At 41.4% G+C, this 12,855-nt stretch overlaps 1 protein-coding gene across 1 annotated transcript in view; it reads right to left on the reverse strand.

Annotated features, from left to right (window-relative positions):
* cntnap3 (contactin associated protein family member 3) overlaps positions 1–12,855 on the reverse strand; it is a 98,624-nt gene that overhangs the window by 37,422 nt on the left and 48,347 nt on the right. Inside the window, exons 6-10 of the mRNA XM_076303105.1 lie at positions 8,879–9,057; positions 7,551–7,691; positions 5,833–6,094; positions 2,883–3,032; positions 706–883 (exon numbers count right to left, since the gene is read on the reverse strand). Coding sequence (XP_076159220.1) covers positions 706–883; positions 2,883–3,032; positions 5,833–6,094; positions 7,551–7,691; positions 8,879–9,057 — 910 coding nt within the window. The remainder of the gene's footprint in view (positions 1–705; positions 884–2,882; positions 3,033–5,832; positions 6,095–7,550; positions 7,692–8,878; positions 9,058–12,855) is intronic.

Here is a 12,855-nt window from a genome sequence, read left to right on the forward strand (position 1 = left end):
GTACAGCGCAGAACAAATACAATGACAACTTGGACCGGGGGACTGATGAAGGCCTCAGGTTGAAATGCGACTCTGAGGCATGTCAACACTTCAAAACGTAATAAACTATAACACTACTGGGGAGTGTCACGATGATTATTTCCCAGAGTATGGTCTCTGTAGCACAATATCAGAGAATTTCATCAGGGACATAGAGAGAGTGGTTATGGCTGAGTCTTCTTCGGAGTGAAAGGCTTGGATAGTGCATTCTTTTGAGTTTTCATAGGCGCACAAGGAAAATATATTCTGTTGTCAAAGTACATCACTTCCACAGAAAATGTCATGATATAGTTTGATGAGACACAATATCTATGAAATGAAGGAATCAGAGAAAGCCTGTTGTTTTATCCTGCATTACAGCGATGAATAGCAACTCAGTCAACCAGTGACAACTACTTCAGAACATCTAGTGAACTTTCAGTGAATTAAATTTACAACCAAGGCAAGGAATTAGTTTTTTATAGATCAGATTGGGGTTAACAAAGGAAAAAAAAAAGAATTTGTTTAATTAGTGGAATCTCTTGCATTTTTGTCTTTGTTGAGGCCATTCTGCTTGAGAACAGCACATATTATCTGGTAGCAGCAGTTCTGCGGAGAGAATTGAGTTTATCTCCAGGAAGCTGGTTAATGGGGAAAAGAGACAGCGGCCGCAGCCGCTGCACTCACCGATCAATGATTCCGCAGATGTCCATTTGCAAATCGCTGAAGTTTCCTAGGGACATCTGCTGCACCTTGATCAGGTCCACCTCCTGGTCGCCAGTGTGGATGAGCCGCATGCATCCTTGGAAAACACTGAACAGGTTTCTGCATCCATGATCGCTGACTTTCCCTTCTTCCGGGCAACCTGTTTTACAAATCAGTCCTTAAATAATCACAGTTTTGAGACTTTTTACATATAGCACACAGTATACTGCAAAAAGGCTGATTATAAGCAATTGACATGAGTAGATCAAAAGATTCTAAACAAGAAAGAAAATTGCACATTTTTGTCTGTGAGAAAAAAAAAACCCATCATCCCCAGATGCCTACAGTCACTGAGCAACATGGTACTGGATGGGATATAAAATCAGCTCCTGCTTTGCAAAATTACCAGAAGAACTGAACCATGTGTGCTGTGTAATTAAGTGTGCGCGACCGGTGCTGTTCCAAATCTCTAATTAGGAAGTAATCAGTAAAGCCAATGCCGTATTACAAGAGTCAGCTTGCAGGTGATTTTAATCATATGTAGATAAGGGAAAAAAAAGAAAAAAAGATAATACACGATCGAGTATATTCTGTTATATTAACCCATTTAAGACAAACAACTATATTTGTTATCATATACAAAAAAATAAAACACTGAAAATATTACGATTGGTTTGTAGAGACACTTTTACATAAAGCTATAACGCTTGTTACAAATAGCATAACCAGTGATTTGTCCTCTCTCACTTGTGCACTCTCACACACACACACACACACACACACACACACACACACACACAAACACACACACACACACACACATTTATATATTTACGTACGGTACAGATCTAGAAGTACCTGTTGCTGAGTATGATCTACTAGTTGCATCATAATTGAACTCTTCACCCTGCAGTGATTCATTTTCTCTTAATTTGAATGCAAACGGATAAAAAAACAGGTTGGGGAATGTTAGAGGAAAAGGTTCATTTGAAGACTAATAGTACAGACAGTTGAATGATGCAAAAATCCCACTGTTGGAACTTGGAACAGTTTGATCAATTTCACAATTGTCTTCCAAATTGAGTTGGACTTAAGAGGACTAAGAGACACAACTCAACTCTGTAGCTCACAATATTCTTTAAAGATCCTGAAGCAGGCTGCGCTGTCTGCTAGAAAGGGAAAAAAAAAATGGCGGTTTTGAATATACTCTTGAGCTGACATTTAGAGCACCAAACGACCTCAAAATGTATGGAGTGTTGCACTTCAAGGTCCTCTGCTTCCTGCTTGACTTTCTCTATGAATCCTTGATGTCCAGGGAGAGGGAAGAGTAAACAAAGCCCCAGGTCCTTGAGAGAATGCAGGTGCTCCCCAGGTTATGAATCAATAGAATGAATGATGAATTTGGTTGAATAGGTGACCATCAACCAAAAAATGCCTTTTAATGCCATGGGGTTTATATATATATATATATATATAAAAATAGAAAAAACTTTTCAAATGGACAGGGAACCTTTTTCGTGCTTTTTGGGGAAAAGGTACACTGTGGCCTTTAAGGGTTCCTCAGAGAAGGGACGAATCAGAGAAATTCCACCAGCAACTGCCTCTCTTTTATTTTCAGTGTCAGAGTGTAGGTGGTGACGGAAAGATGCCCAGCCACATGTACTTTAAAGCTGAATTGGCTTTTGGGGGTCGGGGATATGATAACAAGCTGCATTTCAGCTTTGATACATTCATCACAAAATACCTATTTGTTGCTCTGAGTAACAAGATGTGCTGGAGTCAATTCACTTATGTGTTTAAATGGTGCAAAAGATATGTTGTAATGAAGAAGCTGCATTGCACTAAGTCATTTTTCTGCTCCGAGGCATGGTCAATAGGGGGAACAAATAAAATGTATTTGTTTTGCCACACCAGACTATTGGAGGAGATTAGATACAGCAGCAAAATAAGACTAACTGTGGGGCAGCCTGGTTATCAGCGTTGTTAAATCTCTGAGATAGCCAAACCGAACGGAGACATGATACACAAAACGCATCTGGCCGTTAGGTTAGGGTGATTTTAAAATGATAACAGGCATACATCACCTCCTAATAACCACACAAAGACAGTGTGGAGAGAGGTTGGGAGGGTGTGTTGCTCCGACAGTGTGTTCTACCCACCTCCAAAGAAGAGCTGGGTCTCCGGGACGACGGGGAAGGAGGGGTGGGCCTGTGCCGTGCCACCGTCCTCTCTGTCCACCATGATGGCGAGGCGACCCCTCCGGCCGCTCAGGGACACCGAGTGCCACTGGCCGTCATTCAGGCCCGAACCTGTGAAATGAGATTACAGCTTTGCTCAGTTATTTCATGACAGTTACACCCCCCCCACACACACACACACACATTTTCCTCTTTTGTAAAGACCTAAAGGTGATTCTGAGCCCTCAAAGAGTTATACATCAGATGAGAAACAGAAGAGAAACAAATATATATATGTTGGTTATATGTAGTCTCTATTTCACATTTGATAAGATTATTGCCATACTTTTTAGAAATGAACCTGCATTCCAGCATTTTCCTCAAAACTCAATATGAGCTACAATTACAACGTGCTCAGGTGTCAGAGGTACAGTCCCTTCCTATGGGATGCTTCCCATGCAATTTTTGTCAAATTTATAGAATTGCTCTTTTTGGCTCTCTGGATGTCGGTTTAGTGCTTGGTCTTCATACACCGTTTGGCTCTGTACGTATGAAAGGACATAGCCTTGATGGAGATATAAACAATCCTAGCCAATCAACATGGTGCCTGAGCAATACAGAGGGGAGGGATGACATTTGATTGGCTGTTGACCTCCATTATCAACAACCTTTTGTTATTTGGAAATTATTATTAATTATTGGAAATTTTATTAAGAGGAAACCCCTTGAGATGTAACATCTCGTTTTCGAGGGGACCTCAAGAAAGAAAAACATTACAAACATACATACATACAGACGAACAAAAGACAAAAGCTCTCCCTCACACCAAAACCACCCATACCCTCCCAATTCCAACCATTAGGTATTCAACAGTTAAGGTCATTCATGAAGACATACATATATGTACACATATACACACATATAGACATACACACATATACATATACATACACAAATATATACACATACATACACATAAAAGAAATGATCAGGCAAGAGGAAAACAGTTGCAGCTTGTATGTAATTAAGAAGAGACATCTTGAACAGGTGAAAAGAGGAGATTGATCTAAGAGACCCAGGTAAACTATTCCAATCAGAAGGGGCTTTAAATTTAAAAGCTCTCCTCCCAATTTCTTTGGATATATGTGGTACAAAGAAAAAAAGATGGTCAGAGTTTCTTAAGCTATAGGATGATTGATAAGGAATCAAGTGTTGTTTCAGATAGGATGGGTAGTTTGAAAAAAATACATTTGTGAACAAACTGCAACCAATGAGAATGTCGTCTTGCATTTAGTGAAATTTGCCTTTATGGCTTAAACCTTGTATGCAAAATACTTTACCTACAGTACATAACTACCAGAATATAAGAGGGAACAGAGGAGCTTTAATCACAGGGAGAGAATGGGCTCTAAACTGCAGAAGCTGAGCCATAATTTAAATATATTGCTTTGGCCTTTTGTAAATAGAAAAAAATCTTGTAAGGTCTAGTTGAACTTTACATTTTACATATTCTGAAGGTAATACTCAGGTGGTGATGAAACACTTCTCTGTTAAAATGCATATTTACTGGCCAGATTCTTATGAGTTCTGTTTATGTGTAATACATTGCTTCTTCATAATGACTTATTATTATTGTATTGAAACATAAGTATTGAGGTTGCAGAGTATCTAGAGTAGACACCATGCAGTGCTTCTTTAGCCTGACGTAGTCATACTCAATTCTAGTCAGAATATGAGTCAGATACTGCTCCATTGGGACGTAATTATGGGGCATGTTTCAACCGATACAGGGGGGGAATGCCTTTGCACTCAACTGAATAGACCTAACCAATCAGAGCAACAAAATAGTTTAGTGAGGTGTAGGAAGAAAATACACTAACATCTTCTCCACAAATGCCTTAACATTGTTTTCTAGTCTTTTGTAAAAGTTAGTGCCGTCAATAACTCCTAGCCTACAACACTCATTAGCGAAATCTAAGAGATACGTACTGTAGTAGGGTAGGCTATTAGGAAAAAACTGATAGCCTACTGTATATCCCCTCCATTTTTATAAACTACTGTATATCCCCTCCATCATTAATAAAAATAAACACTGATATGCTACAAACATGTTAAACAGCTGGGAAAGGCTGTCGCAAATCCCTCGAACATGTCACAATGCAACAGCGCTGTTTTCCCTTGATGAAAGTGAAACCATGAGTTTTCCCACATCTCAACTTTGGCCAATGTTTTCAGAAATAATCGTTTTCAGTGATAAAACCTCATGTCTCCTTCTAGCCACAGCGTTTTTGTTTCAAACATAAACCTAATCTAAGCGTGCTCAGATGATGTGATAGATCAGGCGCTGTTGCTCACCTGTCCTTTATCGTAAAGCCCGATTTGATTGGTCCGCCTGATCTAGGGCGAGCATACTTGCTCCACCTCATATCCCGACCTCGAATGTTGTGGGCGGGACTAAGTTCGGACTGGCTCCCAGGCTAGTGCTTCTTTGTAGTCCCTTGTGCTCTTGTATAATGTACAATGAGCTACATCAGTTAGAATTGATAAAGTACTGCATTACTGGCAACAGCAGCCAGGTGACTGCAGAACCTTGCCCTTATCTTCCAATGTTAATTAAAGAAAGTGAAACTACATTCCAGAATCCGAATTCTGATCCAAATATGGATAATCATGTACTGTAGGAACAACATGATACAGTGAACCTCTACCTTAGTACCTCTACACACACACACACACACACACACACACACACACACACACACACACACACACACACACACACACACACACACACACACACAGAGTGAAAGACAGATGACAGATTGCAAGCTGCCTATTGGAGACTCCTGGACTATAGTAACCTTTATAGCAGTAAGTATGGGATTTCAATAAAGTCCGCACAACTAGACAGTGGAATTCTGAGGGGCCTGACCTGTGACGATGTCCACCAAGACCCGTCCAGCCTTGTGGATCTGCAGCCTGGCTCTGGCCTCGCTCAGATAAAGCCAGGCGCTTCCGGCCTGCTGCTGAAGATGAAAGGTCAGAAGAAGGCCGGCCTTGTTCCACGTCCGAAACTCCAGACTGATGAAGATTTCATCTCCAGGCGCGCTCAGAGGGAGCTGAAGGAAGCTCCCAGGGCTCGAGAAAGTCACGGGCACATCTACGGGCTCGGAGCAGGTGAAGGAGACAGCTCCCTGTGGAATGGCACGGGTGTTTGAAGAGGCTATTAATTGCATAGAACCACCGTCACCTTTTCTCACTCTAGCTGTTAGTGATGTTTCAGTCTGCGAATGCTAGTGGTATTTCTAAGATTGAATACAGAGATTCCAATCATTTCCAGGAGAAATTACTTAATATCTTCCAAGCTAATAATACTACATGTTTCAGCATTATTTAGAAAAACTAAAGCACCTTATGGATTCTATGAATGCAAAGGTATGAATTCTGTCAAAGATTGTGCTCCTTGGGCATTGGTGTCATTGTCACCTACGCGCTCAGCTGAGTTACTGGAGCATAAAGCAGGGTGAGTGTGTCTCCATTCATGAAGCTCTGGGAGAGACTTCTTAGTAGGGCATCACTGCATTAATACAAGCTAAATTAATGAAATAATGCTAAATATAAAACTCCCAAGACACAGCAGGAGCTGACACAGCAAAAACTAATTATCAACTTAATTATTTCCCCCCCGCAATTAATTCATCCGATCAAGTGGAGTTATCTGCACTCCTGATACATGTTCTATCCCCTCAAACAGTTGTGTCAAGAGTTAGGTTAAGTATGTATCAACACAGGTCAAGACTGATCATTTGACTTGATTTATAAGATCTCTTAAAAGTTTCCTAGTGCTCAGCAGAATCTAATGCCGTCAGCTATATGTGAAAAGCAGTCTGTTACTGCTCTGAAATGGACAACGTGGTCATTTCTACTTTATCTGGCTTCCTCAGTGGACGGAACAACCCAGTGGCAATAGGCAATAGGTTCTACCCTGCCATCTCTCATAGCAGGAGCAAGGTGCTCTGCGTCTGCATCTGTGATACGAGGAAAAAGCCACACAGAGTTTTCCCTACAGAGCCCAGCACAGCGTTTTGTCCTCATCGCAAATTCACCCCACTCATTGGTAAACAGCTCACAGCATCTAAGCCTATTTGTTTTGTGATGGCTTTGAAAATCAAAGGCAAGAACATCTGCTCCCACTGATGGAGTATGCTCCATAGGTATCCAACTAAGTCCCTTATCTTGGCTAGAGTACTGTTGATATATATATTTTTTTAAAGGTTATTTCTGTAGAAATGGAAGTGACTAGCCACCATTCAATCTTCATGTGGAAAAGTTACTCATTAAAACAAATGGTAGCACCGAAGCACATTGGCTTCACACACCGTCTGCACAAAGCCATTGAGGACATTAATAAAGTATGAGATTAGATCAAGCAGCGGGGAAAGGAAATCAGGCTGACAGAGAATACATTACTACAAGTCATGAGGCAAAGTACCTTCTACATGCCGATGACAGCGGGGCTGCTGCCAAGGCTGAGACAGAAAGGCTGACGCCAGAGCTGTTGACATTGTTTTTTATTATTTGCGCACAGGTTTAACAACCCTGCCTGCGTTAGTGTGAAAAAAGTCTCTACGGGTGCGGTTGGGTGCCTACCGTTATGGATACATGATGTCCTTCTTGAGCCAGATTGACAATATTCACATCATTGTAGAGCACATTCTCCATGCATCCCCGGAAGTTCTTCTTGGAGAGAGTTCTCAATGCTGAAAGACCCGACACTCCGCCGAAACTAATCTTGGAAAAGAAGAACATGCCTTGTTATAATCTCCCAAAGTGACTGTCTGCATTATCCTTTTCTAGCTATAGGGCAAAGTGACTGTCTCCATTTTCCATTCCAGATACGAAACACACACACACACACACACACACACACACACACACACACACACACACACACACACACACACACACACACACACACACACACACACACACACACACACACACACACACACACACACACACACACACACACACACTCACTCACTCACTCACTCACTCACTCACTCACTCACTCACTCACTCACTCACTCACTCACTCACTCACTCACTCACTCACTCACTCACTCACTCACTCACTCACTCACTCACTCACTCACTCACTCACTCTCACTCACTCACTCACTCACTCACTCACTCACTCACTCACTCACTCACTCACTCACACACACACACACACACACACACACACACACACACACACACACACACACACACACACACACACACTCACTCACTCACTCACTCACTCACTCACACACACACACACACACACACACACACACACACACACACACACACACACACACACACACACACACACACACACACACACACACACACACAGTCACAGACACCCACACACGTATCCATTACATAGAAGTAAAGTAATAGACTCGCATCATAGATTGTCAGGGATGACCAATGACTGTATGAATCAATATAATTGGTTGCATCTCTTATCTATAAAAATATAATACTCCAAACAATGAACCTTTACCCTTTTTCCCACTGCAGTTCCAATACAGGGTGAACCCTGATGTATTACTGGTGCCAACAAATTAGTCCTTCCAGAACATTCAGTTTAATTAAGCCATTAATTCACAAAAGGTAGGATATTGTTCAATTTGTAACCATGGCAATTTTCCCAATAATAATCCCAGATGTCAAGGGTTGAAAGAGAAAACAGCCATTTTTACCCTGACCCATTTACTGTACTGTATGAAAAGAGAGACAGAGGGAGAGAGAGAGAGAGAGAGAGAGAGAGAGGGAAAATGAGAAACTCAGACCGAGAGAGAGAGTGGGGGAGAGAGAGAGAGTCACAGGGAGAGGGAGGGAGAGAACTAGAGCAAGGGGCTGTTTGTGGCTTTGCCGGGCATGTGTGGAATGATTTAGAGACGGGTCATCAAACAACAACACACCTCGCTAATGTCAGACAGACTCAGGTGGCTGGGGATTTGGAGCTGCTGTGTGCTTTTGTCCACTGTGAAGTTGAGGTGCCTGCTAACACGCTCGATCGTGACCGAGTGCCAGTGTTGGTCGTCCAGGAGGCTTCCAAGCCACACGGAGGTGTGGAGATCTGATGGTGATGGACGTTTGCCTAGGGTGAGAATGAGAGGACAAATGGAAGACACCATCAATGCCCCCAAAAAGGTGATAGGTGTCAACAGAAATTAAATTTCTCTTTCTCTCTCGCTCACACGCACACACACACACACACACAAACACACACACACACACACACAAGAGATAAACACAGCCATATGCCGTTTGATAATAATGCCTGTTTACTTTTGTCTCAAAAGTACATGATTTAAATGGCATTTAGATTGTGATCTACTATGAATTTGTTAGAATCCATTTAAAGAGAAGAGTGGGAAGATAACAGCATTTAAAATGAAATTGAAAAACCTGGTCCCTCTAAAAAATAAGTGCATTGGACAAAATGAGCATAATTATATAATTCTGGAATATAAATTAATTTGTCTGCACAATCTGTCTGTCCTGAAGCGAAACCACTTATTCCTTTGGCTGGCATAAAATCATTGTTTGTTCCATATACTAGCACATGAACCACAAATGTTCTGGTAATGATTTCTTCCCTATGGCAGACATAAAATATTCAGCATTGCCCTATGCTACCTCCAAGGTGCGATGTGTCTTTCTCCCTAGGTACAGTAGTCTCTCAACCAGAAACAGAGAGGGAGGTGGAAATTACATAAAAATATGAAGCAATCAGCTAATTAGACCTGACGTCCAAATACTACTGTCAGAGAGTGATAAGAGACTCCTAAAAAAGCCCTTCATATGCAGTTCTACACCAGCAACTGTGTTTTTAGTCAAACCACCCTGCCGCTGTGCTGTCTGTGTGCCTGGTGCTGGCATTGATAGATACACTATTGCAGGAAGGGTGTTGTTCAAGTGTGTTTTTCAGCGAAAAATGCTTGATGCTCAATGGAGGGACCTTCAAGTCCTCCCTAATAAGGGAGTAACAACAAGATGCAGGTGATTTAGTTTTCACATCTCTCCTCTCCCCTCGCTCTCCTACGTGGAAGAGTGCCTCTTTCTGTGTGACTCCAATGCCGATTATCTCATTACATCTCTCATAGACAACAACAGTTGGAGCTCTCTAGATGGCAGGGCCCAGAAAACAACACAATTTTATAACATATTCTGGGCTGTGGAGCCATTTTCTTTTTGGAGCTTGCGTATATAACAAGTGCGGGAAGGATTACTTCTTTCTCTGCATACTGTTTTGTAAACACATTCATTCAGAATAGAGTTCCTCGAGCCTGTATGTCCCTTTACACTGTAAGCTTTCACAAATGTCCTATTCAAAAGTTGGATTTAAGGATTGAAGAAAAGCATACACAACCAAACACAAGGAAATAACGAGACCATCAAATGAATGAATCAATTGATAGACCTTCAAGTATTTAACAGAGATAGAAAGCTAACCCACTCACTTAATTGGGTCGCCCAGTGCAATGATCACTGCATCAATGTCATGCCACTTCTTCACAAAGGTCATATTGATCCACACCAGATGGCATCTCTATACACCACTTCTATTTTCCAAAGACTTGAAGAGGCATCCTCCATCTCTTAGGAGCTCGATACAAACCCAAGCACTGAGCAATTATGCCAGGCAATATTCCCTGGGTTAACTCAGCCCTATGGCCATAAATGTATTTGTTGCTGCTTGGAATGACCTCTCGTGTTTCTGTGCCCGATAAATATTACTGAGCCAGTGAAGAATTGGGGCCAAATGGGAGTCGCTGAGGCACAATATCAACAGACATTTTGATGAATGTAAACTACAGGAGAAATGAAATGGTTTCGGATACCGGGCATAAATCTTTGTGACGCTATTTATTTAATTCATTTCTCCCTGTGCTGAGGCAAGTGCTTGCCAACAATGAGCATCTGTCCAGACTATACACCTCCATTGAGCAGCTTGTGCACCGACATGCACCGGCACAAGTTCAGCGGCTTTAACACTACCAGTAGCCTGCCTGAAAAAAGTGCTGATGGCTAATACAACTCTGTAGGTGTTGCTATGTTGCTAGAACCAGAGAGGGTATACAAGTTTTTTTTTCTTCACCCTTCCCATACTCCCATTGCTATCACTTTTATTCCACAAATCTCCCTTGTGTGTAGAAAAAGAAAATATATCTGTCCGTTAGATTTTGAACTATCTGCAAACCCCTTGGGCTTTGAAGAGTGGTGTGCCTACAGTGTTACTCCATGCCTCCCTAACAGTTGTGGCAAAGAAATGGACGAGGGGACGGCCAACCATCACTGCTGGGGGAAGAATACTACCTTTTTGTGGAGAGGAAACAAGCTGACAGCATGCATTGCAAGGCTTGAAACTGGACAGGACCATGAAGAGCCATATTATGTACCTTCCTATTGTACTGGCAAACAGACCATGAAATGCTTTCATCAGGAAATTACATGAAGCGGCCAGCGACAGGTGGTATGGACACTTTAAGCAAAGAAAAATGAATCTGAAATGCACAAATCTTAATTGCCAGGAAAAAGTCAATAAAAAATGAGCTGAAGATGACATCATGCAAGAAAGCACAAATTATTAGTAACAAAAACGTTATTAAAATGTGTGCAGTTGTGAAACCTCTTGCTTCAAAACACACACATAGCAAATATCTGAGTTCATCCTGTACTGACACTCTTGGATCTTACAGGAAGATTTCTGTGAAGTGCCTTTGCTATGCTGACATTTGCAATAATAAAACTGAAGTAAAAGGAATTAAGTGTCCTTCAGTAAACTGATATGCCATTTGCCCTTGACTTATTTTATTGCAATCCTGTCAGTAAGGGTGGGACCTTGAACTCTCACAATGAGAGAATTTATCTCCACATTAAGGAGATAAACCAAGCCATTCTGCAAATAAGCTGGGATCATTGAGAATGACGGGAAAAAGGAAACCACGTGTATAGATAGACTTTGTTACATTAGTGCCTGAGAACAGAGGGACATGGGGTATGAAGTCTATTTTCTTTTATTAAATGTGAGTTCAGATGAAGAAGTCTGAGCAACGGTTGATAACACAGCCAATTCATTTCAAAATGGGTGCCAAACGTAACAGGAACCTCATTTTTTTTTACATTTTGTTACTTCATTGTTTCTGTTATGTCGGCTTCATTGAAAATGCAGATAAATAATGTGTATTACAGATGTGAAGTATGATAAATGTATATGTATGACTATCTACACAACCTGACAGGGGCAGTTCTGAAAACCACAACTGAAATAGCCAAGAAAAGCAAAGGAGAGAGACAAGATGAAGAATTAGAATGGAGCAGAGCAAGAAAAACATGATGGAAAAATAAACAGAGAAGAAGGGTGGCAGGTAGAGAGAGTGATAGAGAGATAGAGAGAAAGAGAGAAAGTGAAAGAGAGAGAGAGATTGAGAGAGAGTGGGGGAGCAATGTTTTGATTGAGGCAACAGCACATATTTTTTTTAAGTCTGTAGCCCCTATCAACATGAGCAGAGTAACATGCAATCTCTCGTCCGTCATAGCAATGGATGGTTTTAATTTTCACCTCTCAGGTTCACATTTGTTTGGTAGGGGAACAGAAATGCACTATGTGATTCAGTTGCCAAGACCAGACCTGTTTAAAACCCTGACACAACAGTCCCGATCTCTGAGTTTTGGCTTGGCATGTGGGATTTATGCTGGACAGTTATTTATTATTACACTATATGGTGGCTACTGCAATTAATCTATGAAATGTAGGTAGGCTGGGTATAGGCTAAGTAGTTACAAGTAAATTGCAATAATCCACCATGTAGCCAAGCCTGCTAAAGCTAAAAACTTTGTGCGCAATACATGAGATTAGATCAATGAAGAATCAGAGGATTGGACAAGGATA

This window comes from Alosa pseudoharengus, unplaced genomic scaffold (genome assembly GCF_046254945.1).
Source record: "Alosa pseudoharengus isolate Yale_2024_CS ecotype anadromous, Long Island Sound unplaced genomic scaffold, YU_APseudo_1.1 YU_APseudo_1.1_scf_24, whole genome shotgun sequence".
NCBI classification, from domain to species: domain Eukaryota; kingdom Metazoa; phylum Chordata; class Actinopteri; order Clupeiformes; family Clupeidae; genus Alosa; species Alosa pseudoharengus.